Source organism: Natator depressus, chromosome 5 (assembly GCF_965152275.1).
Source record: "Natator depressus isolate rNatDep1 chromosome 5, rNatDep2.hap1, whole genome shotgun sequence".
Classification (NCBI taxonomy): Eukaryota; Metazoa; Chordata; order Testudines; family Cheloniidae; genus Natator; species Natator depressus.
Genome location: NC_134238.1, coordinates 64,417,889 through 64,441,765, shown reverse-complemented (window position 1 = coordinate 64,441,765; position 23,877 = coordinate 64,417,889). Strand labels below are relative to the sequence as shown.

The 23,877-nt window shown below is 39.8% G+C and overlaps 1 protein-coding gene across 4 annotated transcripts in view; it reads right to left on the bottom strand.

The window, feature by feature from the left end:
• Positions 1 to 207: 207 nt before the first annotated feature.
• Positions 208 to 23,877, bottom strand: part of PAM (peptidylglycine alpha-amidating monooxygenase) — a 222,010-nt gene continuing 198,340 nt past the window's right edge. For 2 of the 4 annotated variants that reach the window (XM_074952904.1, XM_074952906.1), the window contains 9 exons: positions 23,742 to 23,814; positions 22,924 to 23,131; positions 22,007 to 22,207; positions 19,864 to 19,976; positions 13,517 to 13,616; positions 11,405 to 11,458; positions 3,987 to 4,187; positions 1,955 to 2,011; positions 208 to 1,344 (listed from right to left, as the gene is read on the bottom strand). In XM_074952904.1, coding sequence (XP_074809005.1) covers positions 1,163 to 1,344; positions 1,955 to 2,011; positions 3,987 to 4,187; positions 11,405 to 11,458; positions 13,517 to 13,616; positions 19,864 to 19,976; positions 22,007 to 22,207; positions 22,924 to 23,131; positions 23,742 to 23,814 — 1,189 coding nt within the window. In that variant the 3' untranslated portion in view covers positions 208 to 1,162. Of the gene's footprint in view, positions 1,345 to 1,954; positions 2,012 to 3,986; positions 4,191 to 11,404; positions 11,459 to 13,516; positions 13,617 to 19,863; positions 19,977 to 22,006; positions 22,208 to 22,923; positions 23,132 to 23,741; positions 23,815 to 23,877 lie in introns of all 4 variants that reach the window. The other 2 variants (XM_074952905.1, XM_074952903.1) reach the window with 1 other exon arrangement.

Below are 23,877 nucleotides of genomic sequence, written 5' to 3'. Positions count from 1 at the left end.
ACACAAATGAGTCACTTTAGATGACTCACACATTCAGCATAATTATCTAGCAGGTCTTCAGCAAATATAAAATAGTGAGTCATCACATTGCAGAAATGAGGACTATGTTGCATGAATGGGGGAGGAAATTTAGAAAAATTAAGAGTATCGGTTCTGTAAGCAAACTTATACTAGTTGCCTAAACTAATTTATTTTCATATGCAGTCTGAGACACAGGTTTCTTCTTAGCTCTGATCATGTTTTATTAAAATAAATACCCTGCAATTTTGATATACAGGCAAGATTCCTCTTTAAATGTTTGTTTGATTTTATACATGTATGTAAGTTATTAGTCTTGTTTTTTTCCCCTTTAAAGCTGCTACATAACAAAATATCTTCCAACTCATACAAAATAGCACATTTTTCACTGTAAGAAGTGGTCTGTGTTATTGTTACAAAAGTTGTGTACAAAAACCCTTCAAATATGCAAAAATTCCAAAATACACTCTGACAGCAAATGCTCTGCGAACACTTTATTACACAAATTACATTCAGCCTCAGAAAATAGTATTTTAACAGTAATACTATCTAAAAATAAGACATCTCAGAAACACACCAACTAAAGAGGAAGAAAAAAGAATTAAATAGAGACTTCTTCTCTCTCTCAATGCAATATTATGTTAGTGATTTTAAAAAAATAGAAGAAGATTTAGCAGCTTTGTTTTCTTGTGGCACTGTATTTCCTCGGTACTGCAATAGTTTAATGATATTGAACAGGAAAGGCACAAAAGAAAGAAACTGACAACTCAAATGTTATGAGGAAAATATTGTGCTAAAGCAGATAATGGGACTTATTTACAAATACAGAAAAGGTCCCAAAACAGAAATGATAAAATACTACTACTTTAAATCAGTACTGCCATTAAAAGAGGATTGTTTTCTTTATTAAGATGTTCACATAAAGACAACGGCACTGATATAAAACTTCCACACACTCCTCCACTTAAAAAAACCCCTAAACCAAACTAAAACCAAACTAAAACCAAAAAAATCCCAGTGTACAGCCCCACGCAGACTAGTACAGTTTACAATTAAATACACAAAATCTTAAACGTGCTAAAGGGAAAAGGAATCTGATGTTCTTGGTAGAATCATTCAATGTAGAAGAAATCAAAGGCTGGTTTCATGAGGAGGAAGATACTGGTGGGGGTGGGGGAGCTGAATACTCTTCTTCTGAGTCTGTACCATCATCTTCATCTTTTTCTTGATCACTCCCTTCAGTACTAAGTCGGTCAAACCCTTTCCGACTGTAGCTTTTGTGGCTTGCAAAGAAGTTCCCAAGGTTAAGGCCTCCACTACCTTTTCCTGTAGAAAGGAAATACCTAAGGTAAGCTTTCCATTACTGAATTTGAAAAAAAATTCCTACCACTCATCCATTAGCCACTTTAATGACCCTTATCCTTTTCCCAAAAGCACCTTCCACCAAGCCCTCGAAGAAGGCCAGCACATGAACCATCTTGGGAAGCTAGGCACATAGGTTGTGGCAAACAAAATTACAAAAGGGTTTTTTTAGAGCTTCCATTAGGATTCAGCTATAACAACCGTCTGAACAGCATCTCGTGTCCCTACCAGTCTGAACATAATTAGCCATCCCAGAGGCAGCGCTTCATTTCATTCACTATAAGAAACAGGGATAACTCACTTTGACAGGTACCAGCTTCTTGGCAGGAATGGCAGATCATCTTGAGCGGACATATAAAAGGTGGTAGGAGGAAGGCATTATATATATTTATAATAAAGACAGAGCTGAGGAGGAGAGACTTCCCCCACCTCTGCCCTTGGAAAATCCCACTCCCAGCACCAAGGTATTAAATATACAGTATTTATTCTCAAACATGTTTCTGTGTTGACTTACTTGAATAAAATCTGAGTTATTGGACTCTTAACAGTCAAAGATATCTTGCATTTTACTTACCTTGAAGTCTGCCCAAGATTCTTCCTGAACTTGATTCAAGTTTGTGATCTGCATCAGCTGAAAAGATAAAGCAAATTTCAAAATAAGCATCAATGACCCTATTCTGAAACAGTGCATTTTCTGATACTGATCAGCAGTTGAGAGAAAAATTGATATTGTCCAGTTTCCTGGTTAGGGTAGAATTATAACTCATAGTGGGGAAAAAAGGCACACTCTTTATTTTCAGTTTGTGCCATTCTTTCTATATGTCATTCCAGCCATTAAGATGATTAAATTCTCAGTCAAATCCGAGAACCACTTTCTCAACTGCTGGCTTTTGTGATTGTGAAGACTATAGTTGGAGAAGAACAACTTCATCACTTACACTGTCTGGATAATTATATTCCAGCACACTGCAAGTTGTAGTAAGACATGCCAAACAGTACTATACTTCTGTTCTCATTTGGACATGCATGTGGTACAGTTTGCTCTTGAAACACTCTAGATCCATGGTAGACACTTCAATGATCTCCAAATTTCTTGAGCTACTGGAAAATGATAGTGATTCTCCCATTGCAAATCCAAAGGAAAACAAAAAACTACAACCAAATTGTTTTTTCTACACTCTACTTTGTATATACTCATAAATCAGTGCAAAGAATTTGCAGAACTAAGTAATTTGTTTTTACCAGTTTAAATATATTCTAGATATTTAACAAAGTCCAGTTTTATCAAAATGTTCCCATCCACTGTAAATTCAGTTACTCCAAAATGCACTAGAAGGAACAAATCTGCATGCTGGGAGATGGACAGGTAGATTCAAGAGGTCTTATTCATATCTGCTTTTTATAATAATTTAGCCCTCTGGAGTGTTTGCATATTTAACACTAAAAACAACAACTCCTCATGCAGTATTACTTTTCAATGCTGAACATTTGCAAGCAAGATTTTCTTCCACCATTATCACTGCACTTCAAACTTTATGAATTTTGTGTGAGGATTTCCATTACATTGGGTCTGTAATAGTGGTGGAACTATGTTATTTGCACAACTCATGTATGTTTTATTCTGTCTGTGTTTTACCAATTTTTTTATGGCATACAGATAACCCAGGAAATGAACATTTAATTGCTAATTCATGTGACAGTTTCGAAGAAAGTAAAATGTGTTATAATAGGTTAGTACAGTATGAACTGGGGACAACGTCACAGTTTTAGCACTATAAATACGCATTAAGAAGGTCACAGCTGGATTTCAAAGGGATGACGGCACATACATAATAGAAACGTATGTATGACTCAGAAAATGCATGAGATAGTAAGTGAACTACCATTTATGTTCCCCTCAGACATTTTTTGTTAACGTTTGCAATTTGTTTATTTCTGGGAAATCCTGTAATACTGTTTATATCTTTCAGAGTAGCAGCCAGGTTAGTCTGTATTCACAAAAAGAAAAGGAGGCCTTGTGGCACCTTAGAGACTAACCAATTTATTTGAGCATAAGCTTTCATGAGCTACAGCTCACTTCATCGGATGCATCACGAAAGCTTATGCTCAAATAAATTGGTTAGTCTCTAAGGTGCCACAAGTACTCCTTTTCTTTTTGTTTATAACTTTATCGGTCATTTTTTTTTTTTTTAAAGCTGCACTTATTTTGAAGAAAAAAGTATTCTAAGCTTTCCCAACATGAAAAGCATCTCTAAGTACATTATACATTGAATTTTAAAATAAAGGATTTATCTAAATCAAAATAATTATAATCAGAAGGCTCTTTCTGGGATTTCAGAACCAGTTTTACCCTGATAACAACTAAAGGGAAGATTTAGAAGGAAATACTGAAAAAGTGGTTTATTAAGGTACAATAATAAATGTATTTGCAGACACAGTCATTTGTGGATGCCAACACAGGATTAGAATGCATTGCCATAGTACCTGTACACAGGATTAAATACAGACAACAGGACTCTTTTCATAATTTTGGCCCTGCCTGTTCAATGATGTCTTTGAATAATAAAAGTCTGTTGTTCTCGAATTTAAGAGTTATTCATGGTTACCTCCATAGACCCTTGTCTTCCTCCATCGAATAAATACAGCAATTGCCAACAGGACAACAATAGGAATAATTAGAAGAGTTGTAATAAGAACAAAGGAAATTCCAGGGCTGGCCTGTTCGACAATATGATGTTTTTCCCACTTCTTTTGAGACTCCGTTGAAACAGGTTTGTTTTTCAGTCTGGCTTCTATAACTGTCTCTGCTTCTTTAAGAAAAGAAGAGAATTGACATCGGTATCTTGGCATTTCAAGCAACATGCTTGAAAAGAACATGCTAATGCCCCGGAAATTTTCAGTAATTAATAACAGGCACCATTAAAACTATAAAATGACACGCTCACAGGATTTCTTAGCTACTGCTGGTGTCATCTCAAGAGCCATGCAAGGGGATAGAGATAACTTTCTAAAAGTCTGAGAAGATTAGAGTGTACTCTCTTTATTTCTCTAATATTTGCAGTTCAGAGGATGGAGATGGGACAACTGTCAGGGAGAGTTGCTCCTAAAGAATTCCAACATTTGAATGATGGGAAAATCCTGAAGCATTCCATTGTTATAACAAAGCAAGGCATGACATTACTTTCTCAGGAAGACATCCCCTTACATTAGCTGCATAAATCCTTTTGCAAGTAACTGGTTACATTTTTGTATTATCAAGAATAAAAAGGGAATGTATTTGTTACAGTCCTTGAAACAATTAACCCAGAGGGGACTTGTATGTGTGTGTATATATATGTGTGTGTTTGTTCAGAGCAGCTCGCACTTTGCGAGATAGACATTGTGTTGTGGTTGCATTTTATCCACAACTTTAGTTGTTAGAATTATGCCATGTGAAATAATTCCACCAGTTCATTTCCTTTTCCCTACAGTGCCATGGAGGAGGATGAATGGGAAAAGGAGGTTGATGCTATTGGTAGACTATAGTTATCAAGGAGGAACATGTGCCATATTGAGAAGGGAGCTGGATAATATGATCCCAAAAAGGTGCAATTTCAGCTGTGAAGTTTGACATGTGTGTATTGCTAGTAAATCTGTACAGCTGGTAATGTTTTGGATGAACTCCAATAAAACTATATACACTTCAGTATTTTCTACTGGGGTAGCCAAAGTGTGGCCTGTGGAGTCAAGTAAAGTCCAGAGAGTTCTATAATGCAGCTGTGAGTTCCCTTTGTCTTTAATATGGAGAAGTGGCAGCCAACGATTACCAGGTCCCAGCATGAAATGAGCCACTGAAACTTCTTAGGGCTTGTGTTCACTGGGGCATTTGAGAAAGTTACCTACACTTGAGTTAACTTCTCATGAGTTAGCCTTGGTCGAGTGAGAGCAGTCACACTGTAAAATGGTCGAGCTGCACAGTGGTTGGATTAGCAGCTGACTGAGTAAGCAAGTCCCCACTGCTTTACTAGCTGGAGCATCAGCAGCACTCAAACTTCAACCCACAGCCCCTGACAGGCCAGCTGGCTTTAGTTTAAAGCAGCAATTCCCAACATTTTCCCTGTATGACCCCATTTTCACATGTATTGCTTCCTGCGACCCCAGACAGCATGGAGGATGCCATTTTTAAATGGAGTTGTCCTTGCAGCTTGACCTCATATGCAGTTTATGTGCGAAGTCAACTGCAGTATGTCGGACACCATTTTGTTTTACAAAATGGCATCCTCCACACAGTATGACCTCGCACACATATGGTGTGTGTGAGGTCACGCTACATGGAGGGTGCCATTTTGTAAAATGGCATCCTCTGAACACTTGGGATTGCAGCAACCTTACTTGGGATCATGACCCAAAGTTTGGGAATTGCTGGTTTAAAAATATCACTTAACTCGAACTAAAATTTGTGTGTGCACAGGAGTCAGGCTAGGGGCAACACTTCATTTATATCTCAAGCTAAAACTTTAGTGACGACAAGCCCTTATTCTCCATGGACCACACTTCTGTAATGAAGATGAGAATTGTTGCAGACTGTTCAATTTTATGCCTAAGTAGGCGTTACCTTTCAGTTCCCAGAAAATTCTTTATGTTGCTCTCACTTTGACACAGCAGAGTTGGTACTGGGGACAGCCACTGTGACCACAGAGGGGACTGAGCTCTAGTTTAGCTTCTAGGAAGTGTAAATCAAGACATTTTAAAACAAATTTATTTTGTTTATATTCCATTTTCTCCATTTTTAATAAATCTTGTTTTTATTAAGACTACTGTTTGGGTGTATCCAAGGAGAAGAGAACTCCACAACTTCTATGAGGAGGGGTTGCAGGATGAAAAGTTTCTGGAACCTACATCCTGGACTCAATCTTGGCCAAAGAGCATGGAGAGAGGAGTCCACTCCCAGTGCATTGTGCTGCCATCAGGCTGCATCAAACGAACACATGAAGGGAAAAGCCAGAAGAACAAGGAGGGTAAGTTGGAGGAGGTGTTTGACCTGGGAACATAGGGTGAAACTTCAAGCAAAATGAAGACACAAATTCTGTTTGGAACTGAACCCTGTCTAACCCCAACCAATAAATTCACTCCTTTGAAATCTGAACACTTTAATTCATCCTGGAAAGTATATTGCCAGTTAAGTCATACAGCCGCCTTCTCCTTCCCAATAAGGTGCATACTGTACCCTTTAAAATTATAGCAATGGATAGACTAACCTATTTTATGAAAATCTCACTGATTACTTGACTGCTCATTGGTAACAGATTACAGATTGTGACTATTGAAAGGAAATAGGATTTAGGCTCTTTGCTCACTTGGGTGCATTTGAAAATAATACTCTGATTCTAGAACTGTATTTTGTTGCCACATAAGATTAGAAAAGGGGTTTCTAAGGAAATTCTTTAAATTTATTTATTTATTTATAAATTTCGAAGAAACTTTTATGGCATATTTTTGTGAAACATTTTTAATTAGTAAAAACACAACTTCATACTAATATCATGGACTAATTTATTTTATATTATTTTAAACTTTTTTAAAAAACTGCTGCATCAGAAACCTTTTCTGATATTATATTAGATGAATTTAAAAGCTTGCTATACGTCGTATGAACATATATATGCATATGTGCAATATTTGTATGTATATTTATAAAATTATATCGTTTGTTTTGTGAAATGCTCTCCAAGTTTTGCTATGTAGTGAGTCTTCATATTTTATGGGTCATGACAGAGAATGATTGTGGGGGCTTTTGTAGATCTTTAGCTGCTCAGGTAGCAGCTATAGCTAAAGGCACTTTCTGATGTTAATCAGTTTTCCAAATTTGTGTCTCATTTTGAGGTTAGACTACTGTAATAAGAGCACTCTACCATCTGTAAGTTGTAGCTAGTGCATACCACATCAATCCACATGAAGCAGAACATCCCACAGAAAGTATATTATATCTATACATTTTACTCCTGGGGGAATTCTGTGCCACTACATACGAGCAGAATTTATGTCCCCAGCAGATTTTATTTTCTCTGCAGAATACAGATTCTGCTGGAGAGGTGCTGCACTTACACCTTTCACCCACCAAGGGCTGCTGTGGTGCCAGAAGAGAGGGCAACCAGCTGGTGGAGAGGCTGCGTTCGTCAGAGCAGGGCCAGGTAGGAGGCACCAGACAGAATGGAGCACATGGGGCTGCTGACATGGAGTACAGAAGGGCTAATGGGGGAGGACAGACTGGGGCATGAGCTTAGGGGCTAGTAGGATGACAGCATTGTGCCAGGGGCTGAATGGGAGGGTGGCTGCAGGGCCCCATGGGGACAGGGGGTAGAGAGGCGCAGGGATTCATGGGTGTAGGAGGGGGAAATTTTTGGTAGCCCAAAGTGCAGTGGCATGCCTAGACCACTGCCCACAGCCGGCATACCAATTGTTATATTCATTGCTGAAAGCAGCTAGAAAGGCAGTTGCTGAATCCTTAGCACAACTAACAGACCAGCAGGGGAGGGGAAAGCGAGTGACAACAAGGAGTAAACATGACCCAGTGCCCTCCTGACTTGAGTTTTTGCTGAAGCATGCAGTTGCGCAAAATGAAAAATCTGGCCATAGTTAACTATTGTTATGTGAAATACAGCTGGTTAACTGAAGAAAAATTCCCTGCCTGACAGGCTGGAAAACTCCACACACAACTTCAGCTCAGCAGTTTTTTGATGAACAAGCCATGTAATACTAACAAACTGGGTATAAAAAGAGGAAGAGATCTGAGCTCGGTGGACATTTGAATACTTGGGATATTTTGGGACACCTCTCAAGTTCCCCTGCAGATGGCAAGCTGGCCACTGGAAGTCTACAGATATCCACTTGAGACCTTGGGTAAATATTAAACTGGGGTTAATTTGGGGTGCTCTACTAATGTGCTGCAGACATGTGCAAGTACTTGATGTGACGTTGCACTCCATACGTTTTATGGAAATATGCTTATGAATATGACATAACTGGAATATGCTTTATGCTAAATACCCCTTGTATGGTGTCATTAGAAAGCTTATAATCTACTAAGTGTGTTCATCCTATTTGTTTGCATGTATTATTTCTATGTCTGGAGTTACGAGAATAAGATATAAACTTGTATCACTGATGTAAACATATTAAGTGGGGGCCATTAAGGGTGGTCCAGAAACAATCAGTTGAAAATGGCCTTAGTTACTTGAAAGCCTTCCTGTGTACGTGTGGGCCTGCCCATGGGGAACGGGGACTAGGGGTCTCACAGTGACATGTGACCATGTCACCTGATAATGAAATCCATCTTAAATCTGGTACTTTTCCATTTAGGAGGAGGGGTGGGGACCCAAAGAGAAAAGATTCCCGCCTTGTGCCAAAGCTATAGAAGGGGGTGGAACAGAACAAAGGGGGCAGCCAGTCATGAGAAAGCCCCTGTCTACCACCTGAGATGTCTGCTGGAATGAACAAGGACTATACCAGGGGAAAGGATTGGCCCCAGACTAGGAAGGAGTGTAGTCTGTGAAAGACGCTTATTGGAACATCTCTGAGGGTGAGATATTACCTGTAATCAGTTTCTTTAATGTATTTAGGCTTAGACTTGCGTGTTTTTGCTTTATTTTGCTTGGTGACTTTGTTCTGTTATTACTTGAAACCACCTAAATCCTACTTTTTTTACTTAATAAAATCACTTTTGTTTACTAGTAAACCCAGAGTAAGTGATTAATACCTAGGGGAGCAAACAGCTGTGTATATCTCTCTATCAGTGTTATAGAGGGAGGACAATTTATGAGTTTACCCTGTATGAGCTTTATACAGAGTAAAACGGATTTATTTGGGACTTGGATCCCATTGGAAACTGGGTGTCTGGGTGCTGGAGAGGTAACCTGCTGAGCTGTTTTTGGTTAAAGTCTGCAGCTTTGGGGGCATTGGCCCAGATCTCGAGTCTGTGTTGTTGCAGGCTAGTGTGTCTGGCTCAACACGGCAGGGTTCTGAAGTCCCAAGCTGGCAGTGAAAATGGGCTCAGAGGTAATTTCAGCACATCAGGTGACAGTCCCAAGGGGATCTCTGACCAAATCCTTCACACTTTAGACTAAATAAAGTAGACGCTTAGAGTGAAAGCACCTTTGTTTGCCTGCTTACATCAACTATCTATTGGCCAGACGTGCCGTGTCCCCCATCGATTTATTTCCTGCCATCACCTTGCAAAGAGTAAAGTTACCAAGAGCTCTGAGTTCAGCAAAACCCCGGGTAACATGGAGAAGGGGGCTGCAGACACAAATTGGGACATGGGGTAAGAGGGTGCAGGGATACATGGGGACGGGGGCAGATGTGCCCAACTAAAATGGGAGAGGCTAGGGGTCAGCCAGGGCCTACATGGGGGAGGCTCCCCAACTCTGTACAATCCCTTCCCACCCCCAACCCCTCCAAAAACCTGTTCCATACTTCTCCCATCCACACGCAACCACTCTCCAGGTTTGCTCCCAGGCTCCCTCCCTCCCTCTACCCCAAGCCTTTGCACTTCTTCTGAGGGGTGCAGGAAATATGTTTATGTATTGTAGTCTAAATGAATTACTCAAAGTTCTGTATTAATATGTCTAGTAAGGAATCTATTTGTCAAAAAAATTTTCCTAGATCTTTTTTTTCCCTCTGTATTGTTACAGACATACTTGCTGACCGGTATTTTGAAATAAATTACCAACATAATTGAAACTGGCATGGTTATATTGACAAATGTAATAAGCAGAATTTTAAAATATTGTGTGCAGTATTTTTAATTTTTTGGCAGAGAATTCCCCCCGGAGGAACATTTGCTGCCTATTAGCTTCCAGGGGGAAGCTAAAAACTATTGATTTTAACCTATGTGCCCCAAAGTTGTATAGCAAGTGGTTATTTGAAAGACTCTCTCTGAATCTATGCGATACTACTGAACTATTCTAATCTAGATATCCCTGATTAAATGAGAGGCGGCAGCTAGCAGGGTACCTTTGCCAAAAGAGCCTCAGTGCTGCTATGGGCTTTTCACCCTCATCTGCCAGAGCCTGGATTTGTTGCACTTCCAGGCATATTTTTCTGCTGAGTACTTTGGGTGAGACTGTCTGATGAGAGAAGAGGATGCTAGTATTATCGTGTCTTAAAGGCAGTCTACTTTGTACTAATATGTTTACATTTGGTGATGTTGATGCTTTTTTCATATTTCCATTTATATCTAAAGCCTGGTGCTCTGAATTCTGCCAAAGTAAAAACAGTATAACTACAGTGCATTTTTTTCAGGGTAAATTACCACTTCTTCTGTAGAAGAGACTGGTGCAATAGACTATCATAATTTTAAAATAATTCCTCTTCATCTACCTTAGATCATTACCTTACCCCCTTTAAACCTTGTGCTATCTATGTTTCTTTACCTGCCTATTTTAAGTCCCTACGTTCTTTTGATTCTTTTCTCTCTTTGAATTCATTTTCACCCTGCTATTTTGAAAAAAGGGGAAAAAAAGTAGATTGGAGGAACAAATTTGAGCAAAAGAAAACGCTTTATGCCATTATTAATAATGTAACCAGCACTGTCAACATGCTGTACAGACTAAATAAAAAGAAAATGGAACCAACAGCTATTTCAAATATGCTACTATTTTTTTCTGGATAATTGAGACAACTACATACCACAGCTACTTCTGCATCTAACAGAGCTGATGCCGATGCTATTTTGTGGATAATGGAGGGTCATACAGGACAGTCCACTGGGTACATTTCTGAGACACACTTTTCACCAGTGAAGTTGAAGTGTTTGATTCTGCCATAACATTGGGTCTACCAGCAATGCAACATGCTACCCTATGTCCCCTCCCCATGCCAGTTCATTGTAACTCTGAACTACAGAAAATGATAGCAAAAAATTTAACTACTGTCAGACTAGTTAGCATTCCCTCCCTGATATTTCCTGGCAAGAGTATTTACAAAGCACAGAAACGCTTTCCAGTACAACTCTGGTATGCCCATTCCCATAAGGAATCTGACTAACCTTTTATTTCCTGCACTTCAATTCCAGCCTTTTTAACTGATCGATGCTCCATTTCTGTAACACAAAATTGCTCTTCAGGCCAACTGACATTTTAGAAAGACTCTTGACATCTTTACCAAATGTACAATCCTCTAGTAAATATCACATTGTGTCTGAACTTCACCAAAGAGCGTCAACTAACTATCAGTGTCATCAGAACCTTATGAAAGCATGAGCGTGATTCACAAAGGCAGTTCTCAATAAATGTCCAACTCCTGTGCCACGAAGTGGTTTTGTGGGCACATAAGAGCTCATAACATCTCATATAATTAACATGGTTGGATTTAATTAGTAATAAATGGGACATTACCAGGGGAAAAACCTAACCCCTGGAGGAAGGTGTGGGGATATAGTAAGTAGTACTTTGCCATTAGAGGCTTCATTGAATCAATACCCCAGTATGGCATTTGGGGCATTGTGATACTGGAGGTGGAGTCTTTCAGGTGAAACAAACAACCCAAGGTTCACTTGTTATTAAAAGTCCTACGGCACTTTGCACAAGAGTTGGGGTATTAAATCTAGTGCCTTGGCCAAATTCCAGCATAGCAATTTCATTCTCCCAACCCGAACTTACCTCTGAAATTCCAAGGGACATTATTCTTCGCTTCCTGCCCAAACTGTGTTGCAGCTGCTATATAATATGAAACAGCCACCACATTCTACCTCAGAAGTGGCTGTATTTCATCAGTGGATGAAGTAATTCTATACATGCAGTTTGCAATATGGTTTATAAAAGCATTTTGAGACTTTTGTGGAAGAAAAGGTTTTACATAACATAAAGATAAGTCATTAAACAGTGTAAGTGTCATCCTATCTGAAAAGGCACATTCTGAAACATTTCACTAGTTTCAAATTCTTAACACTATTTAGGGGAAAGAGGAGGAGGGGAATCAATGGCTGATACCATGCTAACATGTGGTCTTGGACAGGTGGGTGAGGACCAGTTTAACAATGTTACCATAAATTAGATGCAAATCCCATCTACTAGATGGATATCACTTATAGTTACTATAATTCTATACTTCTAAAATATAAACCAAGTCCCTCTCCTCAAACCTCTTAGCTGTGTTGACTGAACTTGTTAGTTTTGTGTTTTTATAAACCTTAGCTGTTCCCATCCACTTGTGAATGAAAGCTTGGAGGTGCTTCCTGTTTGGAGTTATTCTTCATAGGAAGAGACATATCCAATCAGACCAGTTGTCCATCTAGTCCAGTGTATTGTTACTAACAGTGGCTAGTACCATATGCTTCAGAGGAAAGGGCATGAAATGTAACAGACAACTATGGAATAACCGGATCCGATGGAAAGTATATATTTTTAATGATAGACAACTAGTGGTTGGATTTCTACATTTTATACATTTTCATCCTATCTAACGTAACGGTGGATTATATTGTTATTCCTAGAAAATGCCTAATCCATTTTTTAATCCTGCTAAATTCAATGTCTGACTCAGATCATATTCACCCCATCCCCCGGAAGTCTAACTGAGTATAGTAAATTGGGAAGTATTTCCAGTTAATGTAAATAGGACTTTAGATTAAACTGGACTGATTTGTCAAAGTGACCTACTCCCGGTGCAATTAAAATGGACTCAGTTTGGACTTCTGGCTTTACTTCAGCTACAGAGAATTTCCTGTATCACAACCTCTAAGTAAACAGAGGGCATTGTCAACAAATGATACATTAAAGAACTGGAAAAAATTAATCTTAAGCATTTGTTTAAATACGTACAAATGATGTAACAAGAAAAATACTCACTGGGATATACAATTTCATATGAAGCTCTGTGACAAATTAGTTAATCTGCCCAGGATTCATATTTGATATAGACCAGGAATTAATGTTACAAACGAATGGTAAAAAGAGCAGCCAGTTTTTTGCGAAACATGCTTATTTTAAGCAATGAAATGGGAACATGAACGTGGAAAAAGAAAATTCAACTGTTTAGCTAAAGCAATGAAACCAATCCTTAATCAAGGTACAGACAATGGACAGGGGATGTCAGTCACTGAGAACATGGTTTCAGGGAAGTATCTTTTAAAGTTCAAGTCAAAACAAAAGCAACATACTTTCTGTGGAAGTGAACTTCCATACTGTTTTGGCATAAGCATCTCCAATGTACACTGTTTTGTCTTCTGAAGCAACAACGTCATGTGGCATCTCAAAGCTCTGTCAAGATAAACAGCCACAAATCACTCCTGAATGACTACACAATGTATTAGAATTAAATCACAAATGCAAAAGGCCTGTTTAATCAAAAATTTGAGATACAGAGCCAAATTTAGCTCTCGTATAATGGGTGCTATAGCTTATGCTGGCGCCAGGCCTTCAAAGGAAAGAAGAGACAGGAATTACATCTCCATCAGGTGTTCACTTCCTCCAAGGGCAGTAGTTATTGTCATGATTTATAGAGAGCTTAACATGCCATACATTGTGCAAACAATTCAAACCTAGTGATTTACACTTTTTTGCACAGTCCATTTTTGTCAATATTTTGCTTAAACATGTAAAGAACTGAATGTGGATATTACTGTGCTACACAATTAAATTAAAAGCTAACATGTTTATAAATATAGTAGATGGACAGAGAAGAGGGAAAGTGACGAATATGTATAGCCATCACATAAGTAGAGTGCACGTATATTTTATAGACATATAATATGCACTAAAGTAGAAGATTTTTATGTATAAACCTCCACATACTTGTATAGGCAACTGGCGTTTCCTAACTTTTGAGTGCTTGACTTTACAACCTTGATGATATTTTAATGTAGGTTTTTTGGACATAATATAATATACTTCATCACTATTGCAGCTGTAAGCATTGATACAGAATCATTTATCCTCTACTAATTCTAGCAAGGTGTATACCAAGTGGTTAGTTACTTCCAAAGCGGAATAAAATTAGTAAACTTAAGAATTGGGCCCAACAGCTGTAAGCCAACAATATTAGTTTGCCTTTTCTCCCATAAGGTCTCCATATACTTTCAAGTCAGCAACTGTCCCAATTACTGTACATTCTCAGCAGCATGGAAAATGCTAAACCCCTTCACCACCTCCCTACCCCTGCCATGCAGTCTTTCAAGGATTGAGATATGGGAGTGAAAAACAATGAGAATGTTTCCCATGTATTTGGGAATAAGAATCATGAGGCTGATCTTGTCTCCTACATGATAATGCATAGTGATATCCACTGTGTCATCAGGCCTAGCTAATTGTGTCTGAATATTGGAAATAAACAATTATTTCTGAATATTTTACATACTAATATATTTTCAACTGTTGCAAACAACTGCATATTTAATTCTTGGAATAGGTGGATGAAGGGCTCCTATGTTAGTTAGGGTTGCCAACTTTCTAATTGCACAAAACTGAACACCCCATCCCGCCCCAGACCCCGAGGCCTTGCCCCTGCCCCACCCCTTCTCCAAGGCCCCGCCCCCACTCACTCCATCCCCCCTCCCTCCGTTGCTCACTCTCCCCCACCCTCACTCACTTTTACCGGGCTGGGGCAGGGGGTTGGATGCAGGAGGTGAGGTGAGGGCTCTGGCTGGGGGAGCAGGCTCTGAGGATTTTGGGGTGCAGGAGGCGGCTCCGGACTGTGGGCTCCAGCTGGGGGTGTGGGCTCTGGGGTGGGGCCGGGGATGAGGGATTTGGGATGAAGGAGGGGACTCAGGGCTGGGGGCAGGGTGTTGGGGAGGGTGTGGACTCCGGGAGGGAGTTTGGGTACTAGAGGGGACTCCAGGCTGGGGCAGGGGGTTAGGGTGCGGGAAGGGATTCTGGTTTGGGGCAGAGGGTTGGGAGGGGGATCGGGGTCCCAGCAGCACTTACTGCTGCTCCCAGGAAGCGTCCGCCAGGTCTCTGCAGCCCCTAGGTGTATGGGTGGCCAGGGAGGCTCCACGTTCTGCCCTTGCGCCCGCAGGCACCGCTCCCGCAGCTCTCATTGGTCACGGTTCCTAGCCAATGGGAGTTGTGGAGCCAACCAGACTTTTAACGGCCCAGTTGACAGTGCCACCTGGAGCCGCTGAGGTCCGTTTTCGACTGGGCATTCCAGTTGAGGACTGGATGCCTGGCAACTCTAATGTTAGCATGCTGGCAAAAATTAACTCCTAGCTTCGAGAAGTTGCATATTTTACTGGAGCAAATTATTAACAAACAGTTTTTTGTGCCAGATAACATACTGTGAAAGACAAAGCAGGGGCAATATCAAGGTACATAACAGTGTTAATTCAAGTCCATCTCGTAGTATCAATCACTAACTGGTTCTCATAAAACCCATAGGTAGTGTTTGCGGCAAGTGGTAATCTTTTCCTAGTTAAAAAGAATGGGGGAGGAGGGTAGTGCGGAGGAGAGGGAAGAGGCTGAAACATAGGGAAGGAAAGAATAATAAAATTGGACATTTGGCCTTTAATCTGCAGAGATCAGTCTCTTCTTCTGTTCGGCTTTACACATCAATTTAGTTTCTTGGCTGGAACGCTATCCTTAGTTAAATGACGGACTTCCATGAGAAGCAATAAGCTGCTTTGTACTGGGTAAATTCTAAGGCAGTACGTAAGTGTTGTGCAATTTAAAACTCATTTACTTAGGGGAAAATGGACAATTAAATATCTTCTTTTTTCTGTTGAAACTACTATTGCCGAATTTTCAGCAGTGAGCCTGATAGCTGACTTTAGCAAAGCTTTTGATACGGTCTCCCTAGTATTCTTGCCAGCAAGTTTAAAAAGTATGGATTGGATGAATGGACTATAAAGCGGATAGAAAGCTGGCTAGATCATCAGGCTCAATGTGTAGTGATCAATGGCTCGATGTCTAGTTGGCAGCCGGTATCATGTGGAGTGCCCCAGGGGTCAGTCCTGGGGCCGGTTTTGTTCAACATCTTCATTAATGATCTGGATGATGGGATGGATTGCACCCTCTGCAAGTTCATGGATGACACTAAGCTGGGGGGAGAGGTAGGTATGTTGGAGGGTAGGGATAGGGTCCAGAGTGACTAGAAAAAAATTGGAGGATTGGGCCAAAAGAAATATGATGAGGTTCAACAAAGGACAAGTGCAGAGTCCTACACTTAAGACGGAAGAATCCCATGCACTGCAACAGGCTGGGGACCAACTGGCTAAGCAGCAGTTCTGCAGAAAAGGACCTGGGGATTACAGTGGATGAGAAGCTGGATATTGAGTCAACAGTGTGCCCTTGTTGCCAAGAAGGCTAACGGCATATTGGGCTGCATTAGTAGGAGTACTGCCAGCAGATCGAGGGAAGTGATTATTCCCCTTTATTCGGCACTGGTGAGACCACATCTGGAATGTTGCGTCCAGTTTTGGGCCCCACACTTCAGAAAGGATGTGGACAAATTGGAGAGAGTCCAGCGGAGGGCAATGAAAATAATTAGGGGGCTGGAGCACATGACTTATGAGGAGAGGCTGAGGGAACTGGGCTTACTTAGTCTGCAGAAAAGAAGTGTGAGGGGGGATTTGATAGCAGCCTTCAACTACCTAAAGGTGGGTTCCAAAGAGGATGGAGCCAGGTTGTTCTCAGTGTTGGCAGATGACAGAACAAAGAGCAATGGGGGAAGTCTAGGTTGGGTATTAGGAAAAACTATTTCACTAGGAGGTGGTGGATTCTCCATCCTTAGAGGTTTTTAAGGCCCGGCTTGACAAAGCCCTGGCTGGGATGATTTAGATGGGGTTGGTCCTGCTTTGAGCAGGGGGTTGGACTAGATAACCTCCTGAGGTCTTTTCCAACTCTAATCTTCTATGTGCTCCACCCCCTACTAACACTGCCCTCAAGAGTTAATCCCTCTCAGAGCTAAGACAGTTTCATGAGTCTTGCACTAAGGAGCTATCGGCGCAGGAGTGAGAATCCTTTAGAGATATCTTTAGAGAAGCAAATGTTGTTCCTGCCTTACATGCCTTTTCCAGATATCTTTCACACCGTTCAAGACACAGATATCAACTGATCCCTCACTGGACAAATATTCCCATCAATGTAGGCACATCCTCTCTCTCACTCTTCAGCTTTAATTCATTGTCTTTCAGACTAATTCGGGAATTGTTATATTTCCAAAGAGATCAGTCTTAGGAATCCTATTTAGGATCAGCTTCCTGTTCAGCAGCAAGGAAACAACTGTCATGTCAAGCCTTTTCTGTTCCAAGTGAGTACACGGGAGGCCTGAATGAAAGGGTGAACTAGTCCTGTTGGGTTCTGAAAGGTGATCTATTTCCTTAGAACTGATCAATATATCCTTAACCTGAGAATCCCAACAATGATCTGCTATACACAGAGAAAAAAGTCACACTAAATATACGGGACCATCAGCTAATATGGGACAATTATCCCCAATTTCCTGAATGGGGTGGAGAATGATGCAGAAGGAATGATATAAATATTAACTACAAGCATAGGTGCAGTTATCCTGTCAAATCACTAATAAATATAAGATCTCCCTCCCCCATGTCAAACTGTTTTAGGTTATTTGTCCCTTCCTAGGGGAAAGGATGCAGATGAGTGCTTTACTTGCTTTTATTTGTAAGAACCTTAAAAACGTTCTTGTATGAAGAAATATTGACTCAGAGCTTAAACAGCTTTCATTCATTTACCTCTCTGAAGATATTCCTGGGAAAAAGAATTACATCTTTTCACTACAGGATATTTCTGAAAGTTGTGCAAATGGTTTACTATGCAGGCCCAAGAATCAAATTTTCAGCAATCCCCTTTAAGTGTGCACGAAAAGTTTGCCAATATAATTAAGGAAGTCAGCTTCAAACTTTGTCCTGATTATCAACATCCACTCCCTCTCAAAAAATAAAAACAACATCTCCACAGTCTTATAAGGTCTTTCTCTGCCTGGAAACAGTAGTAACACAAAAATTAAAAAGCATAAATTACTGTGTGGCATGTTTCTAAAACAGGTTTGTGCAAAACCATGAATGTTGGTTTCAAGCCAGTTTATTTTTATTTATAGAATTGTGTATTCGTGCACAGCAATTTATGAACACTGAGAAAGACAACGTTTGGCACAGCTTAAAATAGGATTGCAACAAATAGGGTATGAGATACACAATACTGGCAACTTCTGACACCCCTTCTTTGATTTACGATAGGCTATGAGAATTTTTAGTATATTGTGACGAAGTTCCTTCTCTCCCTTGGTGGGTCCAGCGCTTATTGGTGGATTTGCTCGCCTCAGAGATTCACGGCAGCCCTCAGTTTGGCCACTTTTGCTAGTGGCTCGAACCTGCCGTTCACTCAGCTAACCTCATCACTGGCTAGCATAGGGAAACAGAAGGAGAACAATCCCTGCTGATCCACCTAGTGGGTTGGGAGACTGGCCAGGGACCTTCCCCTCTGGTGGGACCCACAGTCCAGGACAACTCCTCCGGTATCGAATAGGGAGTTGGGGGAACCCAGGCCCGCCCTCTACTCTAGGTTCCAGCCCAGGGCCCTGTGGATCACAGCTGTGTGACAGCTACAACTCCCTGGGCTACTTCGCCATAGCCTCCTCCCAACACCTTCTGTATCCTCACCACAGGACCTTCTTCCTGATGCCACATAGCATTTGTACTCCTCAGTCCTCCATCACCACGCCCTCTCACTCTCAGCTCCTTGCACGCCCCCCACTGACTGAAATGAGGTCATTTTTAAACCAGGTACCCTGATTAGCCTGCCTGTCTTAACTGATTCTAGCAGCTTCTTAAATTGGCTCCAGGTGTCCTAATTAGCCTGTCTGCCTTAATTGGTTCCAGCAAGTTCCTGATTGTTCTGGAACTGCCCATGTTACCTTACCCAGGGAAAAGAGACCTGCTTAACCTGGGGCTAATGTATCTGCCTTCTATCACTCTCCTGTAGCCATCTGGCCTGACCCTGTCCCAATATTTAAAAATAACTTTAAATTACAACATTACTTGAGTGAAAATTCGGTATCCCATAGTTCTACACTGGTCTTCTGCAAGGAGCGCATGTAGTCACATTATATAAATTTATATCCCCAGACAGGAGTACTATTACTGTTTATATTGGTATATTATTACTGTTTAAAAAAATAAGAACAACTCTGAACCTCTACCCTTTCCTTAAACTAACTTGAAAGGCGCAGCTCAGTTTGGATAAGTCACCCAGTCTCATCTCTGACTTGCAATATCCACATGGCAATTTAAAATGTCAGGTGCGTAGTGTCTACTGAACCTTGGACAGCTGCTGTATTGAAACTTGTATTGTTCTGGGGTTTCACCTGATCAACAGTGTGCAAAGGATGCCTTAGAGTATATGAAGAAAAATTACAATCCAGTACAACATAATACAGCAGCCTCAGACCCTGGAATCATCCTGCTAAACGTTAAAGTTTGTATGAAGTGTGAGGGAGTTAGACATCAGTGTACCCATGTGCTAAATCCACCAAGAACACTGTGAAATACTGTACCTTTCTAACAGGAATGAAAGTGTCAATTATTTCTCCAGTGGAAAAATTCATCACAAATCCTTGCACTATGTCTCCAGGATACGGCATTCCATTAACTGCAAAGAGCACACCGCCTGCAACAAACACACACTCATTCATTAGTGACCTACAGATTATTTTCTTCTATTTACAAAATAGCATAAATAAAAAAGTTGCCTCAAAGAGACAGAATCAGAAGCAACTATGGAAGAACAAGAGCTCCAGACACAATTCAACATTTATTTAAATTGAATTACGGAATGTTGGAGGCTGTGTAAACCAATAGGATGGAACAGAAAAGTCCTCCGAGGGAGTTACCTGCACTTCACCAGATTCAGAATGAATAGAGGAAGGGAAAAAGAAACCAAAAAGAAGCATACAAATTCCCTGGAAGTTTAAAATCTAGCAGAAATGAGCTGGAGCTCTTCTCTGAAAAGATGATATCTGTAAGCATTTAAAGGTCAAAAGAAATGAGTCCTCCTTCTCTACCCTTTTTTGTCTTTTAAGCTTAATTTAAAACAAACAAAACGAAACACCCTGTTTTCATAGAATCATAGAAGATTAGGGTTGGAAGAGACCTCAAGAGGTCATCTAGTCCAACCTCCTGCTCAAAGCAGGACCAACCCCATCTAAATCATTCCAGCCAGGGCTTTGTCAAGCTGGGCCTTAAAAACCTCTAAGGATGGAGATTCCACCACCTCCCTAGGTAACCCATTCCAGTGCTTCACCACCCTCCTAATGAAACAGTTTTTCCTAATATCCAACCTAAACCTCCCCCACAGCAACTTTTGTCCCAGCAATGGGCTGGTTTGGATTGGATTGGACTGACAGAGTAAAAGACACCAGCTGGCACTCTGTTCAGAGTCAGGGTGTATGTGTGTGAGCATGATGAGAGATGGAGTACCTGTCTACCATAATGGTTAATTGGCTACTTCAAAGGGTGCTGTGATGGCAGATTGGTTCTTGTGTGCTATGTGAGAGCACAGAAGATCCTCTCAACCACCATGCCACTTGGCATCCTTGGTTCCAGTTGTGTCCAAGACAAACAAAAACAAACAAAACAAAAACCAACTCAGGTTGGTTGCTTCAGCACTTTTCTAGAGCTTTTGCACTTCCAAATCTCTGAACTGGCTCTTCAGGAAGCAGTACTTCCTGTTTATGACGGACAAGAAGTGCTGTTTTAAGCATGGTATTCTCTCCCCCTTTTGGTTTATTCTTTCTCCTGTTTTCCCCACCCTTTTATTTTTCTTCCTGTTTTCTCTTTTCTACTTCCTTCTCTGGTTATTTTGCTCTCATCACTGTCATCCTCTTTTACCTGACCATTTCTCTCCTTTCATTCCCAAATACACCTCTCCTTCCTCATGCAAAAGAAGCAACACATACCCATAGTTAGAGCACAAATAAAGAGATGAATACAGATTTCAAACCTGGTATGAAACTGTTTAAAAACCTTAGAAGGTATTAATGTCTACTGTTTACTTTGAGTTTTCAGGCCTCAGAATATAGGTGGTACATAAGATATCAAACTGGAGGGTTCTTTTTATTTTATTTATTTATTTTTAAAATAGTAGCCGAAGGAGAGAGAGAAATGCAGCCACAATCTGAACATCCCTGAACTCTGGATTTAACTTTTTACTTTGCTCCCAACATAAACATACACATTTGGCTATTAAATTAAAAAACAAACAAACAAAAAAAACCACCACCTTAAGTTTTGGTATTTAAAAACAGCAACACCATCATGTAATTATTTTTTATTCTCTGATTTTTATTATTGTTCTCTAAGAAATTTGACAATTTCTTTTCCTGTTGTTTGGAAATATATTTTCCTGTTTCTCTAATGGAGCTTGTTATTTGACTGTGCAACCACGAAGGTAAAAAGTGCAAACAATATTGCCTATTTGTTGGCATTACATTTAAGAAAGTTCATTTCTTCATAATTTCTCAGGAATGGAAAGGTATTTTTTTTCCAAAATTAGTTGCAAAAATCTATATAATTTTGAAAAAGAACAAATTTCTGGCCCAAGATATGAGATAGTCTCTTAATTAAATAATATTGTGTGTTGTGTTATCGAAGTGATTAAGCATATAACTTAAATATGAAGAACATGAAAAAAGCCATTACCTGGAATATATGAAACTGCAAATAATTCTCTTCCAAACAATTTGTGTTTGATTTCTCTTGTGAATTCTCCAGTTTCTGACCTAAAACACTGAATTCGTCCATTTTCCCTGTCTGCTACACACAGCTGACCAAACTCAGGTACCAGTGTTAAGCTGTGAGGGATTCGGAACTGGCCAGGTTTGGCTTTGCCTACTGAAGTCTCTGCAAAAGAAAATATCCAAAAAATTCGCAATCTGAAATAATCATCTTTGGCTAGAAATAGTGTTATTCTACATTGTGCAATATAACCATGGGAAAAAGAATACACGATTCTCATTCTCACCAACAGTTTAACCCTAATAAAGTAAATGGAGTTATTTTCACTTTAAACCACGACACTGAAGGGAAAAATCAGGCACAAATGTTTGTACTGAAGTAAGTTACTTCACCACAAAATGCTTGGCAAAGAAAAAAGTTTCATATATAATTTCTTGAGTTAAACAGGGATTTAATTATTTACAAGAATTGAAAGGACTATGCCAAAGCTTAAACAAGAAGTTACCACACCTCAGAATTTTAAGTTCTTATTCAAGCAATATTTTAAAAAAATGTTTATTAAAATAGGGGCATTTTATTGATAACCTAGTAAATTCATGTGCATAGTTGTTCTGGAAGCGTACACAGTCTTTTCCTTCTGCTTTTTAAAAGATGTGTTAAAAAAAAATCTACATATAGAACTACATATACATATAGAACTATGTATGATGGCATTCAAAAGATAAGAAGGCCCTGATATCCAATCAGGGCCTGTGAGCATTATTTACCACTTATTTCTGTTACAGTAATCTCAGTAAACAATTTTACATATGCTGCATTTAATAGTTTAAGACCACAGCAGGCTCAGTAGCTAGTTAAACATCAAGAGCTTTAATCAGTACCTTCCCCCCACTGCATGATGAACATTCCGTTTGGAGAGAACACAACAATTCGGCTGTTACAGTAGCCATCAGACACATAAATGTTGCCTGTGACTGGATCCACGGCCACATCGGTTGGTTGACAGAAGTGATTTTTGTCACTGCCTGGTTGCAAAGATCTTCCCAGGATCAATAAAGGTTCTTTATCATGTACTCCCAATTTGAACACCTTTTGTAGTCAATGGAAAACATAAGAGATTTCAAGTTATAGAAAGTGATGCATGATAGCTAGTCCAAGTATAATAGTGATTGTTTAGGGAAAGTATATAAATCTGCTCTATAGAAAGAACATTTTTACATGCACATTTATTTTATTAGGCTTTTTATATACATATCGCTTCAATGAAGAAATCCATCATCAAGAATGTAATGGCGTTGATTCTGGAAAAAATCTGCATAAAATATCAATCATCAGCAATTTCAGCCAATGAGGTAGCTGACCATTTAATACTTGTCTATATGGGGAAATTGACCAGCATAAGTTATTCTGCTATAGCAAAGTAATTATTTTAGAATTAAGTCACTTTTATTCCACAACAGTGTCCATACAAGACGTTATTCTGGAATAACTAATTCCGCTATAGCTACTCTAGTGAACTTCCCCATATGGACAAGCCTTTAGCGTATATCTTAACAGCCACAATTTAATAATTTTATTAAGCCTTTAGCAAAATATACAAACTAATTCAACTAAAAGTAATGAGATCACATACAGTACTTCCAGAAAAACACTGAAAACAGAAACATTGAACAAAACATTGTTCCAGAAAAACACATACCTGATGGAGAGCTACATCAGTGACCCAGTAGTTACCATCTTTATCTACACTCAAGCCATGTGGCAAATAAAATCTGCAAACATAAATTTAAAAGAACTGCATTTAAAAAACGAAAGTGATGTGGCAGATACTGTTA